The sequence below is a fragment of the Choristoneura fumiferana genome, chromosome 16 (assembly GCF_025370935.1).
Source record: "Choristoneura fumiferana chromosome 16, NRCan_CFum_1, whole genome shotgun sequence".
In the NCBI taxonomy this organism is placed as follows: Eukaryota; Metazoa; Arthropoda; class Insecta; order Lepidoptera; family Tortricidae; genus Choristoneura; species Choristoneura fumiferana.
In genome coordinates this window covers 5333332-5358318 of record NC_133487.1, presented here as the reverse complement: position 1 = coordinate 5358318, position 24987 = coordinate 5333332, and the positions used below count along the sequence as shown (strand labels likewise).

The window sequence follows — 24987 nt, the reverse complement described above, 5'->3', positions numbered from 1 at the left end:
TGCCTTGCAGTGAGTCGTATATAGGCCGAGATGGGTTCTCTCCCGTTTTGCACAATTTTTTTTCCCAAATGTTTTATTTCCCAACATCAGACAATAACTTTTGGTTTCGGAGAAATTTGATAGTTGGGAAATAAAACATTTGCCAAATGAAACATTTGACAAACAATAATTATGCGAAAAGACAGGATTACCGCCAAGATCTTTGACACTCTTTGACAGTAGGTTCACGAATATGTACTCTGTACTTGTTAAATAATGCAGGATACGACTGGCTGCCTACATGATGTGTGTTTGAAAGAATACCTATAAATTAAAACAGATGACACAAAAAACAGAGTTTGGGCAGTCGGTCTAAGACTATCGACGTATTGAAGTGTAATTGCTGAAATTAGAATAAAATAATATATATTTTAAAGTGATTATTATTTAAATAGGGCTTTTAAGTATTGTGGACCGTCTATCTACAACAGTACTACGTGTTATGTCGTATCTGGACTGTAATGAATCAATACGGTCACCGGTGTAACGACATCCCTAGGTCCGTGTTATGGATAACCACAAGACTCTTACTAGTGTCTTTATGATATTTAATATTATTATAGTTCTAGTGACTTGGTTTATTGGTGTCAGTTCTTTGACACAGTTTCATACTGTCCCTTGTAGGGTTCCGTACTTCGCTCGATAAAAAACAGAACAGTTATAGGATAGCTTTGCTGTCCGTCCGTTCCTCGGTCTGTGTTGACCCTTTTTCTTAGAAACGCGTGGAGGTATAATAATAATATCAAATACTCAAGTATGCTACGAGTACAAGCAGAAGCAGTGAAAAATGTCAACGCTATCCAGAGATTTAATCTTTTAACGGGGACGTAACTGAACATCGAAAAAAATAATATATCTAAAGTCAAAAAGTCTACGGTCAAAATGTCAAAAGTATGTTAGGTTGCGTTAGGTTCGATATTTTGACCGTCGATATTTAAACAATCGATGTTTTAATTTTCAATATTCAGATACGTGCCCTAATCAACACCTAGGGTAACTACTTTCAGTTATCCTAAAAGCTTGTAGTTTAGTTTAGGCGGTGTTTCATAATATGGTTAGAAATTTCGAAATCTGGCGAATTTTACGATCGCGTGACGACCAATCTAACTTAAGTTTTATTACAATATGTTTTTGTGGGACTTTAATTTTCTCGGTCTACTGAAGATTGAAACTTACCACTTAATACAACAATGATTTGTAGGGAAACAAATTATCAACAATGTTATAAACCGCTGTAAGTGACATTCCATTAAGTGATTTATATTTCATAGCAGATTTGATTGTTTCCTTAACATCAACAATTAACTTAACGTCAAGTTAATACCACAGCATTAAGTAAATGAACCGTCCCAACATGCAAGGTAACATTGTCGTCAACGTAGATGCAAACTCCATTACAAAACTGCAATTCACTTTTACGATAGTGCTTCAACTGAGTGCATGGTACTTTTGAACTGTAAGAGTTACAATATGGATACAGTGGAAACATCTTGAACATCTAGAAAATATGTTAAAATAACCCTATTGTAAACAGCTAGGGTCAATTTTTCTTCATTCCTGTTTCTTGTTTCTTGATCTGTGTTTATGATCCACGAAGAAGTATTATCATAATTTTAAGCTCCGTCATTATCACGGACGGACGGATAGTAGGACGTCAACTGTTGGACATAGGGCCCCCTCATAGACCTCCAGTTGCTTTGGTTGGATGCAGCCTGCATCCACCATGAGCCAATGCCTTAACCCTCAGTCCATTTTGTTGGTGGACATCCTCCGCTGAGGTTGCCGATCCCCGGTCTCTATTTGAGAACATTTTGGCCCCTAAGACCATTTGTTCTTCGTGCTGTATAGCCTGCTCATTGCCACTTCACCGATCTAATTCGCTTGGCTATGTTGGTAACCCTCATTCTTCTATGTATCTCCTCATTTTTGATCCGAAACTGCAGATAAACCCTGAGTTCTTTCCATAGCTCGTTGAGCAACACTGAAACGTAGTATAGGCCAAGATGATGAGGACAAACATTTATTTGCTCTCATGCTGTTTAGTTTTCCCGCAAACGAAATAAAAAGCAGATGGCATAGGTTGTTCATACATTTGTCCTATAATCTATTATTTTTAGATCCGTGAGTCATGGTCTCTAAGCGGTTTTTTTAATTACACATGCGTGCAAAAAAAAAAGAATAATTAAGAACGATTTTTTCACTTAAAGTTAAATTTAAGCATGGTTAAGTGCCAATCGATCACAACCTCTTGAGTCGTGCCGGTTTCCACTTCCTCTCCGTCTTACTTACATCGTGAGGGCGCCGACCTACTTTTACCTTTATTTATGGTCCCATAGGAACTCACAATAGGGTCTTAGTTAAATTTATGTCAGGTTAAGACTAGTTCAGGTGAAACTGATATGTTACACACGGACACGGATCCTTTCGATTCCTCCTGGTAAGCGTACGCGTCTACTGGAGACAAAAAAGAGACCACAAATTTGACCAAACACATTATTTGAAATTCACGCTCGCCTGCACACTCTTGTAGTGTGACCGTGTGACAATGTGACTTCGACTAATGTGATTGTTTGATTTTGGACGTCTCCTTTTCTCTTCAAAGGAAGCGCATTCGAAAGCCTGCGCGTTGAGACAAATACAATTACACTAGCAGCCTGTAGCGTTTACGCTAGTGATGCCTAGATGACCTCATACTGGTACGTTATTTTGTTCTCTCCACTGTACATAATTGTAACATCGTAAAGAAGTTTCTACTATACGAAACAGGATAAGGTTTGTAAAATGACGAGCATTAGATATTTTTTTAACATCACACGTAGTAATCTCACCAAAGCCTTCTTGATGAAATTGCAGCTTGTTTTATAATTAAAACATAACGCGTTTTCAATTAAGAACTGACCAATACAGTATATTTTACTCATACATTCAGCTTTTTGTGCTAAGCTATATTACCGTTCATTCTATTACGATCTGCTCTATTGCTAGGTTTTATGCTACAATATTTCCGCTACACCGAGCAATCAGCTGGCTAGCGCAGTGTGGAGTACAGCTATTGTTCTTTAAATTGAAAATCGAACTGGCCAGCGCGAATACGAATAAAACATTTTTTTCGATTGTGGACTCCATCGCTTCAGTTAGGTTATATTCGGTATATTTTGTATAGCTTTTAAAATTCTATTTATACGCAAATGTTTCGCTCTTAATAAAAATAAAGATAAAAAATCTAGGAAAAAATTTATAAAGCTCCCTCAAAAGGATATATTCTCAAATATATTACTTTTCATACCCGTACTTGTATATAAAAAGTTTATACCAGTTTTATACCACTTCAGAGCACCGAGTGAATATTTGACGACTAAGATATATTGAAGTGCTTGGAATAAACGCAACGTTAAAGTTCATTCCTCGTTTTATCTCACTTGTGTATTTTTATTATGGCATCATCATCATCATCTCGGCCTATATATATATACAGAGCACTGGCATCTTTTCAGAATGAGAGGACTTGGGTCATAGTTTAACTTTAGTTCGTTTTCAAAACTAAAACTTTTAAAGAAAGAAGACATTAATTCACATTTACAAACACACACAAATACAACAAAATTAAAAAAATAACAATAAACAACAAAAATAAATAAAACAACAAAAATACGGTATTGAAAATAAACGATTTTGTGTGTCCCGCAAAAGTGAAATGGCCGCTGACGCAGCATTATGCTCAGGCTTTTCATAATTTTTAACTAATGCCAAAAAAAAAATAATGACAAAAAATAAAGGAATAATCAAATAATTTCAATGTTAAATAACCTAACCAACAAAAAGTTGGAAACCCCCGACATTGTCACTTCAAACTTCAATATCTCAAAAACGGCTGATCTGATTTTGATAAAACATAACTAAGATCCATCGCTAGAAAACCTGCTTTCAAACAAAAAAAAACGCAATCAAATTGGTCCACCCTTTTAAGAGCTACGGTGCCATTGACAGACACACAGACACACATAGCGGTCAAACTTATAACACCCCTCTTTTTACGTCGGGGGTTAAAAGAAAGATCACGAAGCGACTATTCACCTCCACGAAATACAATACAACGAAACTTATTACCTATGTTTACTAAAGATCTAGATCAATTTTCTCGCCTAAAAGCCATAAAAATGAAGCATTTTTTTTCAATATAGTTAGATAGAGCTGCAAAACACATTACCTTTATATTTCATATAGGTACATATAGCTTATTTAATAGCATAATATTATGATAAAAATGCGCGATAAAAACTCCGAAAAAGCTACGGCCTCGGTTAAATCCATTAAATGATTGAGCAGACAGACGGGAGTCTGTTATTACTGCAATGCAGCTTTGCAAAAATAAGTTTAACGAAACGGCTGAATGTATTTGTACAGTCACAATACAAGTACTTATATTATGTCACCTACCTCCGTTTATAATTAAGCCAAGTATTATTAAAGCGCTCACTTGTTTTATGCGATATACGCTGCGCGTTTGACGCACATCAATTTTGTATGAGATAATGCATGCGCTTGGCGCTGCGCTCACCGCGTAAGACTATGTTTGGTAATTAGATTTGAGTCAATTTTTATCTTACAAAAGAGAGCAGTTAGAGCAATTTATAATTTGAAGACGTGTGAATCTTTAAGATCTTTTTTTAAAGAAACAGGTATCCTAACCCTGCCGTCGCTTTATGTTTTTGAAATAATCATGTATGTAAGGAAGAACATATGTGATTTTCCCACTAACGTCGGTAAGCCAAAGGCTACTAGAAACACAAGGAAGCTTAAAGTTCCATCTTACAGACTGGCTAAAACCAAAAAGTCGTTTCTGGGAAATTGCATACGTTTTTATAATAAAATTCCAAAAAATATTATAAATGAAACAGATACAAAATTCAGATCTATTGTCAAGAAGACATTAATATCTAAGGCGTATTATAAAGTTAATGATTCATGACTGGGATATTTGGAAATAATTCCGATCCGCATTAGCGATCCCTTCAAATAGCGAACCTACTGTGTTAAAAATAAAGTTGTGTTAAATACTTGTGATGTATACATATCATTTAATAATATTGTAAATCTGTTTAAAAAAAATATACCTCGTTGAGTTTCTTGCCGGATTCTTCTCAACAGAGGTTTTTCCGAACCGGTGGTAGATTTTTTTTGACATTCATAAGTGCTTGTTATAGCCTAAATTGAATAAAGATATTTTGACTTTGACTTTGACTTTGAGATTATCTGATGCAAAATGAACTGCGTCAAACGCATTGCGTTTACCGCAGCGTTTATTGCATAAAACAACTGAGCGCTTTAAATGGCTACTTAATAAATATTGTCTTTTTTTTTATACGACTGGAAGGCAAACGAGCAAGTGGGTCTCCTGATGGTAAGAGGTCACCACCGCCCATAAACATCTGCAACACCAGGGGTATTGCAAACGCGTTGCCAACCTAGAGGCCTAAGATGGGATACCTCACGTGCCAGTAATTTCACCGGCTGTCTTACTCTCCACGCCGAAACACAACAATGCAAGCACTGCTGCTTCACGGCAGGATTAGCGAGCAAGATAGTGGTAGCAATCCGGGCGGACCTTGCACAAGGTCCTACCACCTGCAAATTGTCGTTATTAAATTACATTAACTGGTTCATATTGGTTCGTATAATTTTTGAAACATTTCGTTGTGGGACACTTTTTAGCAAGGCATGATATCGCGAGCCCCACTTTATGAACTTTGTATTTTTCTTTGTGTTTTTTTTTAATTTGCGTAACTAAAACTATGTATTGTAACAAATAAATAAATAAAAATAACCTACGGCTCACATGATGATAATGATGGGTGTTTGCTGATAAGATAATCAGTCTATAACACTGACAAAAAAGGGATAGCTGAACTAGTTAGGCTACTTGACGTTGAGTCAAAATTTACTAATTAGTAACCAAAATAATGCTAATATTGCATAACTGATTTTTTAAGACATCACCTAACTTTTAGCTAGTAAGCCTTAGTTTTGTAGTCGCTCAAGTTATGTTACAAGTAACTTTTTTTCAGTGCAGTTTGATTATTCCAAATAAAGTATTGCCTATTAAACTCGGATCTTTGAGACCTTTTTAGGAGTCCGTAGTAGTCGGTTAAAAAGACAAAATAAGTGATATTTAATAAAGTGAGAATCCCGGTAGCTGGCCTGGCGCCAAACCTCCGCTGTTAGTATTGCCAAACACGGAACCTAACTTTACTCGACTCTGCCTAATGGAATGGACTCTTATGAGGCCAAATTTTAACTCGATTGAGATTGGGGGATATTCTTGTAACCGAATGCGGAAAGGAAGGTACGTTTGTTTTGTAGTCTTGATTCGGCTGTTTGTTCATTTTACTTGTACTATTACTTATTCTATGATTTTACTAGATGTTATCATTGACTTTGTACCGTTTGTTATGTGGTGGTAATGGTTTATTATCAAAAAACAAGTTGGTTACAATAAAAAAAATTAAAAAAAATTTTTTTAGGGTACCTCCCATTGATGTAAAGTGGGGGTGATTTTTTTTTCTCATCCAACCTTGTAGTATGGGGTATCGTTGAATAGGTCTTTTAAAACCATTAGAGACTTGCTAAAACGATTTTTCGATTCAGTGATTTCTTTGCATTTTTGTTTGTATTTTGTCAAAATGTAATTGTGCTGAAAAATATTTTCTGCTTTGACGTATAATTTCGAGTTGTCCATTTTCCATTTGCACCAAATCACAGTAAATCTTAACATCGGCTATGTGTGATCCTTTTCACACTAAATATTCTTTGGCAAATGTTAAGCTTGAATTTTTGATTATTAATCAGAGATCGTGTTTGCGCGCCGTATAGTATGCCTGGACACAAAAAAAATACTCTAAAAATAAAATAAAAATTTCCGTGCAGATAAAAAATACACAATCGTTAAAGCTGTGCATGTATGCGTGAATTATATTGGAGCTAATAAATATTATTGAAAATGGAAAACAGATTCTGTGCTTCACTTAATTAGCGTCGCGTTATCGCAGTAGACAGAGTCTGAGCAGTAATCTAGGTAAAGACACGAATGGCTAACCTTTTACAATAGAAAATTATATAACGGTTCTTAAGCTTTTTTAATAATGACTTACTGTTATAAACACATTTTCTGTGTGCACAGGCGATGCGGTTACTTATTATTCATATTTCGAACGACGAATGCAACAAATACGTTATTGGGATCCTGATCCAATAACAAAAAATATACTATGATTTTAACAGTTACAGCGTGAGGAAAAAATATTTAATAAGTACCTAAGAGTGTACTTATTAGTGGTACATAATACAGTACAATGATTTTTTATTGATGATTTATTGAAGCAATATAACAAAAGCTGGCTCGTGTAAACAGATTTTGAAGAGATTTAATGGAAGACCTTGAGTATCACAGAGGTGCTCTAACCAAGTTTTTTTTTAAATTGCCTTGGGACCCTTGTCTTGAATAAATACGCTAGTTCTCAGACAAGCAGGCGAAGCCACGAAGACAAGGGAGTTAAGTCTACTCAAACAAATATGATCAAAAACTGAAAACATCAATTCAATGTTTTTCAGGAAAATTACGTAAACGACGAAACGTAGGGAAACGTAATAAATTAAAAAATAAACCAACTCAGCGACGTCTGCCGCTTGTTTGTTAGACTCAGGCCGCAAATAAAAAGTTCGGTTTTGCTTATTCTGCCGCAGTGCAATTGAAATGGCGGAGTTTTCAGCATGTTTACTTTCCTCCGAAATCCTAACAGACTGAAAACTGAGCAGAACATCAAAATAAAAAGTTTCGGTTGAATTCACTGTTTACCGCCGACAGCAATCATATTTAAGGGAGGAAGTTGAAGTAATGGCAACTTTTGATTTGTTTACTCACACAAACAAAGAATGTTTTTAAGGGCCAGAGGACTGTTTTTTATTACATTAATTACTCGAAAATGGAATTCGATAATAGATTACATTTGGTTAACAATTCAAAAGTTTTACACATATTTTTTACCATTTTCTATTGGTATTTTATAGTGGAAAAAAGAGAATTACATAATTAAGGCCGCAAATTGGACGCCAGGCGGCAGAAGAGCGGGCAGAGAGCGTTTCCTCTGTTCATTGCGTGGGCTGCCAGATGTAGCCACTGCGTAGCAAGCGTCTCAGCCTTGCAATGAACAGTGCAGCAGCGCACCAGTGCTTGCAGCATCGCGACCCGGTTATATTATTTATTTTGAAAGAAGACATTCATTCACTAGTACGGAAGACACACAAATTCAATAAAATTAGCTACAATGTCTTAAATTATCTAAGGCTACGATTGCTATCTCAAAGTTCGAAATTATTAATATTTATTCTAAGAAAAAAAGGGCAGTTATAATTACCCATGTCTTTCATAAAACACGATAATACCTTTCGCGCAGCAAAAACTAGCTACTTCACAATTTACAACAATCAGAAAACCATATCGTGACCAAGCGAAATCACTTTTCACAAATGCAGGTCGAATTTACAAACGTTTCAACCAAATTTGTGTACAATCGAAGCACTTTCTCCGTGAACCATGAGTCAGCCACCCCCCATTTAACTGAGCTGAGGTTAACTATGGATACTGTGAAGGTGACATCATTGTGTGGGTGCCAACTGTCCACCTATATTCCCACTTCCGCGTAGTGATGAGTGGAAATCGATAAGTAAATATCGATACAAAACTTTTTCTCCATAATTCATGGGTTCATAGGTACCTATTTTATAAATGAGTGACGTGTCTGACTGACTGACAAACAATGTCTACCCTAAACCAATGAAACAGTCTTAAACTGAGCAGACTATGCATTGACTATCGCAAAGGAAGAAGAGATGTTACAAAATAGCGGTCGGGAAACAATATAGCTCTTTTCGGGTTTCACATCTGATATAGTTTTTGATAAGCTGTTTCAAATTATTACCATGAATTATATTTACGTATTAATTATAGTGCGAGTGTCCCAGTAGTCGCTATATTTATTTTAAAGTCATTATCAATAGAGATGACAGCAAGGTCACGTCTATTGGGCATTACCTTGTCGAAAATTTAGGTACCTTATGTTACAACATACTAAAACCTACCAACTCGCAAGAAATAATAGACTGTAAACAGTGTCAACAGCATATCGATAATAAATATCGATGTTCTTCATTAGTCAGTCACTACAGCGTCTGGAATGCTCCTAAATGAATAGAACAAACAAGAGGCAGCCGCTCCACATGTTATTGTACGTAACTGGGTTAGCGGAATTCAGTTGACGCGTCTATTTATTTTATGGATTCTATGTGCGATCGCCTTTACACCGCGCGATTTGTGGTAAAAGTAGCTTTACATCAACCTATAGCTATTAAAGAATAACGTGACTGTTTTACTAAGAGACAATATAGTTACAGCTTAAACAACTAGAGCTAGACACTTGAAAGGCAGTTCTACAGAGGCCGTACTGGCTATTTAACGCGCTGATGTTCGCGACGCATTCATCATCTTTTTCTACCGTCGTCTTATACCCTGAGACAGAAAAAAGTGGTGAAAACAAACCATATTTTTTTTAAAATATAAAATAGGCTTACGTTTGTCCTCAATCTCGCTTGATGGAAGGCGAAGATGAGGCCTAAGATGGTACACGTTTGCCTAGAAGGTGTCTGTTCACTTTGACTTTAAACATGTCCAGATTATAGCGTTCCGGAAAAACTGACCTCGGCAGAGAGTTCCACTCCTTAGCCGTCCGCATAATGAAAGTAAACCAAACGCAAACCGCTTCGTACGTAATGGAGGAATGTCTACAACATAAGGGTGATACTGCTCGCCGCGCCTAGTCGTTACAAACATACAAAAGAATTGAGAATCTCCTCCTTTTTGGAAGTCGGTTGAAAAGATGAACACGAGACGACCATGGCGCATGCAATTGTGCCGAAATATCGAGCTTCTCTAAAATCAGCATTTTGCAGGTGGGAGGACCTTGTGCAAGGTCCGCCCGGATTGCTACCGCAATCTTGCTTGCTAATCCTGCCGTGAAGCAGCAGTGCTTGCACTGTTGTGTTTCGGCGTGGAGAGTAAGACAGCCGGTGAAATTACTGGCACTCGAGGTATCCAATCTTAGGCCTCTAGGTTGGCAACGCATCTGCAATACCCCTGGTGTTGCAGATGTTTATGGGCGGTGGTGATCTCTTACCATCAAACTAAAAAAAAATAAAAAAAATCAAGGTGCGTGGAACAAAACCCGAATTTAAATCATGAATTAATAGTACCTAATGACCGCGGTTTAGTCTAAAACGTTGTGAAGACTATAGGAGTTGCATTTATGCAGAAATTTTAAACAGTTTTAAACTGTTGGACTCTTCAAATGAGCTTCCTAACCAAAATTTTGTTTGACACAAGGCTAAACTTTAATTTTCTCAAATAGTGCAACCTCTACACTAACCATACGGTTCAATCTCAGCTCAAGCCCGCGGCAACCCCAAATCACTTGCGCAATGTGATTAACCCCCTGAAGTTCGCGACTGGTGTAGACGCCTCTTGGTTAAGTTCTCTAACATGCTAGAAATTCCGTATTAATAGTTTGCAAATACATAAGCTAGACTAAAAAAATAAGATAGAGCTAACTATGTTTATTTTAGAAATAGAAAAAGGAACAACGAAAACCAAAAATCACCAACTACAACTACTTAGGTACTTTGTATTTTTTACAAGCTTTTCTTTAGCTTGCCCTTTTATTTATTTGTTTAGGTCAAATCTTGGAAGCTAAATTTGACCCACTTCCTGTAGTCGGATTGACTTGAATTTTGGCATACTTATGTAAATCGGGTGACAATACAATAATCTGACAGTGGCATCCTGATAATCTGGCCAGGATCGTCTCCGCAGGACGGAACTCCTCAACAGTTAATGGCATCGACTTGAAATTTGGTACGGCAATTCAGTTTTGATGACAATGCAAGTACAGTCAACAAAAGTACAGACAGACAGACAACGGGACAGGTAAAACTAAATAAAAGCTTGTAAAAAAAGGAAATTGATTTTGAGAGGCGTGCGATGGGTTCAACGTTTTTCGCTTAACTGAACATTGAAACAGTCTTGAAAGATGTCCAATTTGAATTGATATTCCAGAGGCCGTATTGTCTAACGTTTCTATTGCTCGCGATCGCAATCAAGTTTCAGTTTTTGTGTGCGAAAACTTCAGGCAATACGGCCTCTGGTCGTTAAAAGATTAAAAGAAACGACTTATTGTTTCATTGTTTCCTAGCCAAGTTTATCATCCCCTAATGGAAAGCTTTTATACTAAAATTTGGGAGCACTCTGCAAGACGGAAGGATTTTAGCGCGGCATCGAGTGAATGAGAGAAGTTCGGTGATATATCCCGAGTAACACTGCGAAGTGCAACGTCATCTTTGGCACTCAGTGTTGAGTGACAGTGCTCTTATTACAGTACTTTAAACTTTGAACAGGAAGGTGCCTTTAAGTTAGCGAGAAATACAAAATGCCGACGGCCGCGGCTTAGTGTTGGGGGAGGCCTATGTCCAGCAGTGGACGTCTTTCGGCTGCCATGATGATGATGATGATGATGATTACATTTTTAAAGGCTTCGTATAGGCTAGTTGAGCCGTACCTAAATATTAAATTTTAATGTAAATTCAGCACTCATTGCGGACATTACTTCAGGTGCCGGTTCAACTTCATAAACTACATAACTACTTTATATAGTATATATAGGGCAGACGTACCAGTTTTGGCCACCTTAAGCCCGTTTTTGGTCAGTTGACATTTGAAGTCATAATATAAAAAGTTATAGTATTCAAATAATATATGTTCAGTGAGTTTTCAAAAGCTTATAATGAAACGAATAAAGTTTGTAATGATTTACTCGTATATATTACTATAAACTTATTTCAAACGTATATTTAAACAATAAATGGCCACAAACGGTACTCTGCCCTACCGTCGCGCTCCAATGACTCCGCGTTACAGCTGAAGACAAGCTTGGCGATGCAGTGTTGCTTTACTCAGTAGAATAGCGGTTTGCTTCATCTTTCATAATGCGAACTGCTAAGGAATGGGATTCGCTCCCGTCGTCTGTATTTCCGCATAAGTATAATCTAGGGCTCTTCAAGGCTAGGCTGAATAGGCTGTTACTGAACCAGTGAGATACACCTTTGGCCTCATCTACACTTAACATCAGGTGAGATAGGGGTCAATCACGGCTGACCGTGATAAAACTGATTTTATATAAAAAAAAATGCTTACAGCGACCACCACAAAATAATAATCTAACCAACTTAGAAAATGATATTGTAACGGATAACTCACGTCTTAAACCGAGTTTATCTCGACATGTTTCGGGCTATTTCGTAGCCTTTCTTTTCAGGAGCACGCGAACGCGACTCGGCGGCTGCCGCAACACGCACACTACGCGCCACCGCTCTGCTCGCGCACAACTACCCGCATTTTAATCGTCATTTTTATTGTCAATGTCTAATGTAGGGTAGCACACAACACTAACAACATCGCTCCGTAAAGGCACGTTCACACCAACCGATGACGCAGCACGAGTATTTAAAACTGTTTTCCAACTCGTGGGTACCGACCAACCGCAATCCCGGTTAAAATTCGGATGACGACTAATCTCAATGGCTTCACGCACTTTCCGCGGAATGAAAAACTTTTCTCTCGCAAGTACAGACATCTTATCAAACCTGATGTAATGCGTCAATCCGAGTCCATTGAATGCTCGGCGTGCTCCTGAGAAGAAGGGCTACGAAATAGCCCGAAACATGTCGAGCTAAATTCGGTTTAAGACGTGAGTTACAATATCATTTAATATGAGTGAGTCTCACGGTAGTTTCATGTTCAACTTAGAAAAGTTGAAAAGCCCCTGACATTATCATTTCAAAGTTCAATATGTTAAAAACATAATTAATAACCATCGCAAGGACACTCGCTTTGACGTGAAAAAACTGCATTGAATACTATGCCACAGACGGACAGACATTGACGTTAAACTTACAACACCCCTCTTTTTGCGTTGGGGGTTAAAAATAAGGTAGTTAGTAATTTAATTTTAGGGTAAATTCTGCATTTATCACGGTCATTACTTCGAGTGTATTTCTGCAGCCAGCCACCGTTTACACTTGACCGTCGCGCTTCGACGGCGCCGCTTCACAGCTGAATACAAGCTTGGCGATGCAGGGTAGCTTTACTTAGTAGAATATGATTACAGCAACAACATTTTTAAAAGGCTAAAAGGACTTTTTAATAGCTAGTTATTCAAAGTTAGTTTTAGCTTAAAAAAAGCTAAATTCTGCACTTATCACGGACATTACTTCGGGTTAGTGTTGTGAAAAATGCTAATTTCGAGGCTTAAAGACTCGAACCCTAAAGACTCTCAAGGCTTAACGACTCTAAGGCAGCAAAGCCGGTTGCATCCATACGCATAAAATAAGCCAATTCAATTCTCAAATATAGTCGAGTCTTTAAGACTCTGGAGTCTTAAGAGTTCGAGTCTTTAAGCCTCGAAATGAGCGTTATCCACAACTCTACTTCGGGCGCATTTATGCAATAGCCACCGGTTCCACTTGACCGTCATGCTCCGACGGTTCCGCGTCACAGCTGAAGACTAACGTCATGGCGATGCGGTTTAACTTGGTAGAAAGAAAGAAAGAAAGAAAATAATTTATTTATAACGGCAGTGACACAAAAAAATAAAATAAAATTACAATAAAAGAAGAAAAAAAGAAAAGAATTACAAAAACATACATTACATCAATGAAATTTTTAAAACGCTAAAAAGCCTTTGTACAGTCAAGTGTAAAAATATGAACTGGTTCAAAGTTTCAAAAATACCGCAGACTCTTATTCCGACGCAATACGCCACGGCCTTAGCGTAGTAAGATATTTTCGAGTGGTTCGAATAGATACTTATTTTTGCACTTGACTGTACCTGTAGTATGTTGTCTATCCCTTTATTTGTATGGCTTAAGTTAAGCCAAATATTAAATGTTTATTTAAATTCAGTACTCATTGCGGTTATTACTTCGAGTGCGTTTATGCAACAGTCACTGGTTCCACTTGACTAGTTTGTCGAAGCGACTTTACCTACTTTGTACAATGAAATAAAAGGAAATAATTATATAAAAATTAACTTGATTGTTGATCGTTGTAATTGTTGAATTGTCGTTGGAAATGCAAAACTTACTTGGGACGATTTCGTTTCTCAAATAAAAAATATTGTTTCAAATCGATACTCTACCTACGAAAAAAACATGCCAAATCTATTTTAAAATCGATCATGTTGAGTAGAAGCGACATTTTAGATAAGAAATTGTCATCGATTTTGTTACGGAACATATAATGTTATATCATTATATCATGATGTAAACGTCAGAAATTTACAAAAAAAAACTTCAACCCATTTTTAATCTTTATGCATGTACCTTTACGCCACTGACTTCTTACCCGGTGCCCGCAGGCAAGTCAGACATCCAGATTCCTTCGTTCAATAAAAGACTCTATCGATAAGACAATAAGAGATATCCGTCTACCGGAAACCGACAGCCTCCATACTATGCAAACACAGTGATTATCATTTTTCCTGCAAATAACGAGTACATTAGCTAGGCCGATGACCTGCGGGTACCGTTATGTTCTTGCTTTCAGTCTGGGGTTACTTTGTTTGCATAGGGCAGTGGACGTCAACTGTAGACATAACTAGATTTTAGATATTTATAACCCTAATATTGTCAAAGATTACATGAGTTTATAACAGATCGCAGACACCTTACTACAAGAACAATACATCATATGCTAAAATGCTTCGAACTCTTTACGAGTTCATCCTCAAAGCTTAATACCGATTACTAAACCGTTCCCTACAAACAAATGACGCACCCGCCTGCTGAGCTGGCAACGAATATTGAATTATTGGAGTAGACACATTTACTAACAAATATGTTTATTAACGGTTTTTAAAGAAAATAAAAGTCTATCACGCATAATTATTGGAGTAGACGCATTAACTTATATATTAAGAACAGTTCTATCAGACCACATTTTTAATTTTCATTATTTTTTTATGGAATAATCGAGAAAAACTAACAAAAATGCAACGTTGCCCGCTCAGCAGGTATAAACGCTCTTAAGCAATGGACAATCAAACAAACAACACGAGAGAAACAACACGAAGAAGCCTTTGTACAACATTTGTATACATGCACCTATATAAATGTTACTATGTTTTATTTATGTATGCCAAGAACCAATGTCAAATTAACAGATGAAACAATTATTTAACTCAACGGGTTAGTCTCACTTCGTCTAAAAAGCAACTGGTCTATGTAGCATGTGGTCTAAAAAGCAGCTGGTCTAAGTAGCAAATGGTCTATAAGGCAACTAGTCTAAGTAGCAAGTGGTCTAAAACGCAACTGGAAGCACAATCGCATATGAATGACAGTGTTTATTTCTGTTCACTGTTGCACTAGGTTAGTAAAAGGGCCAAAGCAAGATAGAGATCTTAAAAAATACATAAATAAAACAGAGTGTTTCTAATTTAAATATTTGCAAGTAACGTCGTAAATGTAGCGTAGCCAAGTTACTTTGTGATTTATGACTCAAATCCTCTTGAGGAGTAAATGTACAAAAGTACCTTAGTATAAAACGATCTTAATGATCTTAACGTTTGATACAACCGCGAATTTGCGTGCCAAGAATTTGTTTATCTTTATCCCGCGGGAATTATGCAATTTTCCGGTATGAAATATTACAATGTGCTTTCCAGGGTCTTGAAGGTTCATACCTAATTTTATTAAATTATATCTGCGATTTGAGCGTGAAGAGGTAAACGACAGATAGACAGCCAGAGTTGTTACGCACTTAATAGTGCGTAACTTAGTTTTTTTTTTTTTCATTCTACTGGATGGCAAACGAGCAAGTGGGAGCGAGTGGGAGGAAGTGGTGTGGGATTGGGATAGTATCAGTCAAATTACTGGATTACAAAAGAAACATAATGCATAATCTTATCCTTTAAAAAGATCAATTCCAGCTAATCTTTGAATGATATACAAGATGAAGAACGCTTGTGATTCTGTGATTGAAATATTGCTAGGTGCTTTAAAATATCGTTGCCATTAGAGAATAAAACGATATCGCTTTTATATAATAATTAATTAATACTTACTGTACTGCTTTAAAGAAAGAAAGAAAATAATTTATTTATAACAGCAGTGACACATTACACAGGTTAGAAAAAATAATAATAATAAGTGTTGCCGCTATAAAAAGGTTACAGTTTATTTTAAATCAGTTAATTCGATTAATAATACTGCCGTTTTCATATATTTTTGAGCATCAAGACAGTTCTGGTGTTTACGATACCTAGTGCCTTTCACGAAGACGCGTGATTTTGTCAAAATTAGACATTGTAAATAAGAACCAAGTTTATGCAAATAATGTGTGTTCATGCAGCTCCGTCACCTCCACACTGTAAGAACACACATCACACAAACCCATCTATCACCACCACCACACTAGGTATACTGACACGTTTCGTACTCATTTTTTTAATGCCGTTCATTATAGTACAAAGTAATGACTTGGCTTAAAAATTAAAAAAAAATTTGGAACAGCATATATATATTTACTGTTGCATGTGTACCTAATGAAAAAAAAATAGTGCATGCATTTATATTTGGTGAACGGTTGTGTTGATCTGAAGATGAGCTCTGGTTGAGTTCGAAACGGGTCAGTGTAGTGAGGCGGTGGTGATAGTGAGTTTGTGTGATTTGTGTATGTCCTTACAGTGTGGAGGTGGAGGAACTGCATGATCACACATTTCTCGCATAAGGTCGCGGCGGCGGCGATGCAGCTATCTCAGGGCTTCCCAAACTTATATTATATCCAAGCAACGGAACACAGGGCTATTAGGTATTGTTTATTAAGTTGGTAACATCTTATTTTGTAAACAACTACGTGTGGGATTTAAAGTAATATCAGCCTCATTACTTAATATACAATGATGAACGATCTCAAGATCATGACAATGATTTATTTGTTTAATGGAACGTGAGTTACATAAATATTTATGTAATACTTAGATTCGGGATTAAACAAACTTGCCTACTTCCCACGTCTTCAATCTTCGTGCAAGCTTCATCAAACACGCAAACTTTGACTTAAGATGAGCTAAAAAAGAATGTATTGATAAGTTGCTACGCTAGGGACGAAAATAATATGATGAACGTTTCGCAATATCGATAAAACTGACACTAAAGTATAGTATCTTTATGAATCCATTAGCAATAGAGCAATATCGAAAGAAATATAAAAAGAATTTGCAGAAGCAGTGTTTTTACAGTAGCCGGGTCGTTTTTATGTTTGATATACGAAAGTACCTATCATATAAAAAAACATGTGACGGAGTTGTATTTTGTGTAATTTGTCACACTTATGTGATGTCGCGTTAAAAAACACCATGCAATTGAGAGTAAAAATTACAAACTAGATTATAAAAGATTGGAAAAAAGCGTTGATATTATTTAGTATAAAAAAAATAATTATAAACGCCGAATAGAAAACTAACGCAATCTTACCAACTTTTCGAGACAATTTAAACGCAATATGAAAAGATAGGGACGAGTACCTAGTAAATTATTTATAATATTATATAGTTTAGTCATATTTCGAAGCCTCCGCTAAAAGTGTCGATATTTGTATCTACTTGCAACCCTTCTTAAAGCTATATTTTCATGTTAGCATTAGAAACATCGCTGGGTCGTGGGGCTAAGGAAGGTTTTATATTGATCGATCACGGTAATGTAATGCGACTCTCACATTTTCTCACATCAGGTAAAATAGCGTTACATCATTGGTACACGCGACATTTTGTTTTGTGCCAACAATGGATGATTAACTTCTGATTGGTTGCTATGGTAATTAGTAATTAGTGGTTAATTAGTGTCAGATACTGCATCGTTCTTTCGGCGTAACTCCTATAAAGAGATGTTATTTTAATTATATTTTCTTTTCACATGAAGCGCGGATTAATTTATCTTTAGCTTGATAAAAATTAGGTCAATGTGAGGTTAATAGCGAGACCTAACGTAAAAAATCCACATTTTCTTTGTAAACATTCTTTACGCTTAGTTTTTGGATCGGAATGTTGGCTGCTTTGGAATGCCCTAATCGAACGTAAAACATCATTATTATGTACTTAGGTACTTTACTAACCTACGTTATGTATCGTACCAATTACACGACCTTTTACGCCGCCTTACTTTTGACAAAGCAGTCGTGGTTTTCCGATGAGGATTGGTAGCGAAGCTGAATGACGAATTTTTTGGAATAATTTTGCGGTGGCTTCCCCTTGCTTTCCACACCACAGTGCTGGAGTCCGGAGTCCGTAGTTGGCAATAGAGAGCTCTACTGTCCATTCTAACATTAAATCTCTTAGTCGTATTACGACACCTACGGCACATGATATTTTATCATTTTGTCTTAACTTCATTGCCATACCAATGTTTGTTATAAAATATATTAAAGAAGCGGTGTGTTTTCATGATTGTTTTAAAACGACGTAGAGTGCGGTAGGGTAGGTTGGTGTAATTGCAATTCTAAATTCTGAAATAAATTACTATAATTATGACAAACTAGCTTTAGCATGCGACCTTGGCCGCGTAGAATTTTTTTATGACTATCCCGCGGGAACTATGTAATTTTCCGGGATAACAACTATGCTGTATCCTTGCTGTATACTTACTAATTTCACTTAAATCGATTCAGTAGATCCAAAGATTATCCCCTACAACCTCATAAACTCACAAACCTTACCTCTTTATAACAGTAAGTAGTAATAGTAAAGTAAGTATAGATAGTATACATAAAAAAATATGGAAACGATACATTATGGCTTATGAAATTCTGGCAAAAGATAGAAGTTATCGTACCTGTGTTTGTCTTGAGCAGTAGCATTAACATCTTAATTGAAGTATCAGACAAAACTGCAATTAACGTGAGCAATGTACCTGACAATGTGTTAGTGGTAAATGGCGGCACTGAAATTACCAATGCGCATTTTTATCGTACGCTCGGTCATTGACACTAATTATTATTAACAAGCGCGCGAATAAATAAATAGTAAAATGCATATTATGAAGCTGCTGGCTATGACTTTGTCTGCGAAGATTTATACGTTATCCTGCGGGAGTTATACAATATTCCGGGACAAAAGTCTTCTACTCTCTGGAAAATGACAGAAACCCAGAGTAGAGTTCCATCTCAGGAATGTTCTAATACTTATTGTAAATTATTTCATTAAATGGCTTAGGGTCAAGTGTCCAACAATGAAAAACATAAAATTCAAAATATCATAAATCTTTTGTTTTGACACATAGAAGTCTGAATTTTTTACAGTACTTAGGTAATTTTATTGGGTTTCGGGTGTATTCTTTAGGAATGTGTAGTAAGTAATCAAAAAAATAAAAAGTAAAGAATGGGAAATGTTTCACTGTATCCACATTGGTGTACAGAATGAAACAGTACATATTTAACAATGAACCATCTTGCTCGCTAATCCTGCCGTGAAGCAGCAGTGCTTGCACTGTTGTGTTTCGGCGTGGAGAGTAAGACAGCCGGTGAAATTACTGGCACTTGAGGTATCCCATCTTAGGCCTCTAGGTTGGGAACGCATCTGCAATCCCCCTGGTGTTGCAGGTGTCTATGGGCGGTGGTGATCTCTTACCATCAGGAGACCCACTTGCTCGTTTGCCATCCAGTCAAATAAAAAATAAAAATAAAAAAAACTAATATAATCTGTTTCATATAAGTAATATGTATATTTTTTTAATTATTTTATATATTATTTTATTATGTATCTACCATAAAGGCTGTTCCGATGTATTAAATCTTAATGAGTCAATTCTCCATTAATACCGTGGCAAGCGCAGCGTAGGATGTCCACCAACGAGATGGACGGATGACCTGGTTAAAGCCGCGGGTTGACGGTGGATGCAGGCCGCTGCCAACCGAAACAGCTGGAGGTCTATGTATGTATGGGGGAGGCAATTGTCTAACAGTGGACGACGGTGAGATGATGATGATGACTGTGGCGTCATAAATTATGACTCATAGCTTATGGGGCTTTCTAGATAGGTTAGAAATACCCCAGTCAACACGCTCTATTCATCTGTGTCCAGAAGGTAGACACGTTGTATTTTAGTTATATTATTATATTGCTGCTAAATAATTTTGGATTAAATTAAATAATTTAATGAAGATGAGCTCTCGTTGAGTTCGAAACGCGTCAGTGTAGTGTGGTGGTGGTGATAGATGGGTTTGTGTGGTTTGTGTGTGTCCTTACAGTGTGAAGGTGGAGGAACTGCATGAACATGCATATCTTGCATAAACGTCATAAGGTCGCGGGTAAGCAAAGTAATTGTTTTAATTCATAGATTATTATTCATTTTCTAACTCGGGTCATGAAATATTAGGTATTCCATGCACAGTCAGCTTAATACTTCATTATGTTAGAGTTCTCTGTTAATAAAGTTCGTAACTTTGGGAGTTAAGTAAATTTTCTCTTAGATAAAACTCCATTATTCGGCCTTTATAGGGACTTTGTTCGAAAACTTGGAACAAGAATTAGCCTTATTGCCCCTTTAAAGGATGAATATCAAATTATTAATATTAATTAAACGGGTCTATATCGACTGGTAGAAAATTGTTTGTCATAATGTAATGTTTGTCATAACTCTTTTTTCTCTGAATCATTTATTTTTCAGAATTGTTATATAACAAACCTAACCTAACCTATAAAGGTCTCCAGGATGACCATTTAAAAATTTATGAAAAATAATACGGTTTCAGCGGGAAAAACAATTATGACCAACAAAAATTATGACAAACATTACATTATGACTTACAAAATTATCGCAGTCGAAAGGATCCCGAACTAAACATTAATTTCACTTGTGTATGCTTTGACTTTGACAATGTAATTATTGAAACAAATACAAAATCATGTCTTCTATAGAATTTGTTTGCGGGTAAAAATAGTCTTTTTGTACGAGTACTTTGTATTTGGTGGAATTGAGAAAGCTTTTGATAATATTTAGGGTTCTGTAATTCAATTCAAAATAAAGGAATTAAGGGATTACATTTTTGTCCGTTTGTCAAGACTTTAACGCGTGGAGGATTTAAGTTGAAATTTATACGAAATGCTCAGGGCGTTAATAAATATTTGAAATTGTATTTTAGTACAAAAATCAAAATCAGAATATCCTTTGGTTTAAGAGTGAAGGAAATAAATTTTACAAATGAGAAATATTGAAACATTTTAGTAAAAAATCAAAAAAATATCCTATAGAATTATAAAAAAAAAGTAAAATATTCCTGTCAAAAGTAAATTCAAATTAAATTAATTAAATTCATTTATTTAATAATAATACAAAACAAATTACTATAATATAAGTACATGTCAACAATCACCATTAAGTAAGCTTCGTCAAAGAGTATTTTGTTAGGTATTTATAGAAACCTTTGCAATTCACACTACCTAATATTATAAATGCGAAAGTATATTTGTGTTTGTCCGTCTTTCGACGTGATTTTTAGTATAAAGATAGTTTGTGGGCCAGAGAGTGACATAGGCTACTTTTTATTCCGGAAAAATGCACAGTTCCCGAGGGAACAGCGCACGACAACAAAACTCCATGCGGACGAAGTCGCGGGCAAAAGGCCACTTGGCCATTTTGTTATTAGGTTTACCTCTTGGCGTTTAAAAGCAATAAGTACCGTATCGTTCAACGAACGTTCAGAAGGGTACTCCATATCCTAACGAGAACCTTTGAAGTTTGGCTGTTGAATTAAGAAAGACCAAGTAACATTTAATTGGTTCGACGTCTGTCACGATGAGTTTTTTCGAACTTGCAGAAATCCAACGTTATCATCAGAGAGCGGATTCTTAGGTACCTAAGAATTTTTGAGCGTCACGATTTAAATGGGTCCCGACTGTTGAACTTTAAGTTAGCTACTTAACAAATTTCTAGCCCACTAGACTTGTTTTCTTCTTTTTAGTATTTTTAAGGCAGTCGGGGGTTTTTTATTTTTTATTTATCGTTTTATTTCACACTTTTCTGTGAAAATGGTATATTAAAACGGTTATAACCCATATATTTTAGAATGGGCTTATTATTAGCTTTCATTTGATACCCCACTCGATAGGTCTGAATAAAAAACAGTTTTTGATTTTTTTTTTAAATTTCATGTACCCAGTGTCACTCGCGTCATTAAGACGAATCCAATGACGTATCATTTATCAAAATCGGTTCAGCCATTGAGTAGTTACGAGAGGACATAGGAATAGACATACATACATACGCGTCAAACACATAATCCTCCTTCTTCGCAGTCGGGTAAAAAGAACACTAATTTAAAAAGAACATAAATTACATGACATTAAATTAGTGTTAAGTGCGTGACTTCCACGGGTGACTTCAACTCTGGTGGCACTACTTATGCAAAATGTCAAAATGGCCGACTTCACCGTTTGCGCCCCATTTGCCAACGTATTAGGAAATTTTGGCAACAAAACAGCTCGCTACGACGTTCCGAACTAACTCAATTTAGAAAAGACGTAGACTCGAATTTCGTGAAATTGTTTGAGGATTTAAAAGTTAGTCAAAATCATGCTTCAAGTTATTCCTTCGCATGGTTTTACTTATAAAGAGCATCGTAACGTCAACTTTGCTTTTCAAGTAATTAAGAGTCTGGGGACGAGCAACTTTTAGAATCCTTGTCGCTCTGAGCTGTGATGTAATCCGTGTTAGGTTCTTTTGAAGTTTGTTATTATTTTTAGGTATTATAATTTAATGAGACAAGGGTGGATCTAAGACTTGTATTTGGTCACTACTAGTACTAAAAAAAAGTCGTACCACAAAATCGATAATTTTTATCTGAGTGAACTTTAGAAACATATAAACGTATATTTCATGAGTTAACTTTGTTGATCTATTAATTTGTAATACGAGTTTTTTTTAATTGTGACAATTTAATGTTAAAATTTTTATTTTAATACAGGAAGCTAAAATTGAAAACGTTTTAAAACCACCACAAAAACTAAAGCACTTCTTAGACAAGTAAAAATGTCAGTTTACTACGAACTTGCATGTTCAACGAGTATAATTTTTAATGGTGAAATGAGTTTTATATATACGATTTGACAAGTACCTAAGCGGACAAAGCTTCGCAACAGAGATACGATACGCTAAAATGACGCAGCTATGAACTCGCCTTTAGTCAAAATACTCGTATAATCATTTTCGACCCAGTTCTTGATTACATCACATCATGTCAGTGTCAATCACAAGCCGGTGCGCTCCGGTGCAATTATCTCACAATTACAGCGCATCGACTGCCGCGCATAACGGCTTGCGTCAGGTGATTGTGGAGGCCCATCCGACCGTGGTATGCGGTTGCTTAGCGTATACAAGTGTCAAGTTTGCCATTTGTACTTCTATCCCAGACCAAACATGTATTACAAAGCGGTCGAATTCACGAACGTTAAAATTATAGAGTTATTTCGCATTGTTTTAAGTAAACTAAGTATTCTCCACGGGTAAATGGCCTTTACCTTGCGTTATAATTATGATGTTTTCTATGACACATTAACTCTGGTAACTACGCTCGTTACCGCGTTATTGGTACTAGACTGGCGGGTAATGTCAAAGATCCCATGTTAACTATCTCCGGGATTAAAATCATAAATTCATTTCATTACGCGGTCTTTCACCTTGACGGCCGCTTTATTAATGTCCTTACATAATTTACCTCACACTAAGTTGATTGACCCATTTTAGCCTCAACCGGTCGCATGTCAGGTGTCCCACATATTTGTCGGCAAACAACTTGTCAAAATACAACGGAACTCATCGCGGTTCACAGCGTGGGGTCAAATAAATGAGTCTTCGCACTAAATACCGGTGCGTTACAAAAGAACGCAGTGCATCGCCGCCCCGGGCGCCCGGGTTGAAGTAATGACGAAAGCAAAAGAAGCAATGTAAAGGGAACAAAAAGAATTGTGTGTTGAATCAACAGAGCCGGCAAGAAACTAGTAGTTCTAGTTCTCGCGACAATGACCGTGCCGCGTCTCGTCCGACAGGTTTATTTACACTTTTTGTTTGCGATTGGCGATTATAATTGCCATGTTTTGTGTAAAAAACATTTTTATGGGCGAACTTTCTTTTCTTTTGTCATTTTAACGTGGTCTGGATCCACGCGCATTGAGTTTTTAGTGTGGTTTTTTTAACACACGATTTTGTTTGCGTGTTCTGTTATTATTTAGGAGTCGAATTTATCCTACGTGACCAGCCCACTTTGGGATATAACTGTTGTTTGCGTCGAGACAAATCATTGACCGTTGCGTTTAACAATAGATCTTCTATTTTAGTGATTTTATCTCGATGCCTATCGCCTCTGGACTTGCATAAAGCCTTGCGTAACGTTAAGCTATAATGATATCTTTTGTATTGAAAAGGAAGTGTTTCAGCAGTCTGACTTTCAAAAGAACACCTTATTAAGTTCTGAGTCAAATCGGAATGTCGACACTAGACCTCGTTCTTAGTCTAAAAGAACCTAGATAATATTAGTCTTTTGTAATATCAGAGTTTAAATCATATTCCAGATAGATATCAGAAGAAAATCATCTTGCTAGCTTGCAAATTTCAAAATCCTTAATTTTAAACCTTTAACGTTTTGGTAATCTTACATTTTCGGCTGGATATTCGGGGAATCCGATCTAAAGACGCATTTCTTTTTTCCAGGTGCAGAAGTATATGGGCTGCCGAGATGCGCGCTGCTTTGTGTGTGCTGCTCGCAGCGTCCTGTGTGCTCGCTGATGAAAGCAGGTAAGCTCA

At 36.5% G+C, this 24987-nt stretch overlaps 1 protein-coding gene across 2 annotated transcripts in view; it reads left to right on the top strand.

The window, feature by feature from the left end:
- Nucleotides 1-24987, top strand: part of LOC141436371 (uncharacterized) — a 143322-nt gene that overhangs the window by 113077 nt on the left and 5258 nt on the right. For both annotated transcript variants that reach the window (XM_074099308.1, XM_074099309.1), the window contains exon 2: nt 24895-24978. In XM_074099308.1, coding sequence (XP_073955409.1) covers nt 24920-24978 — 59 coding nt within the window. In that variant the 5' untranslated portion in view covers nt 24895-24919. The remainder of the gene's footprint in view (nt 1-24894; nt 24979-24987) is intronic.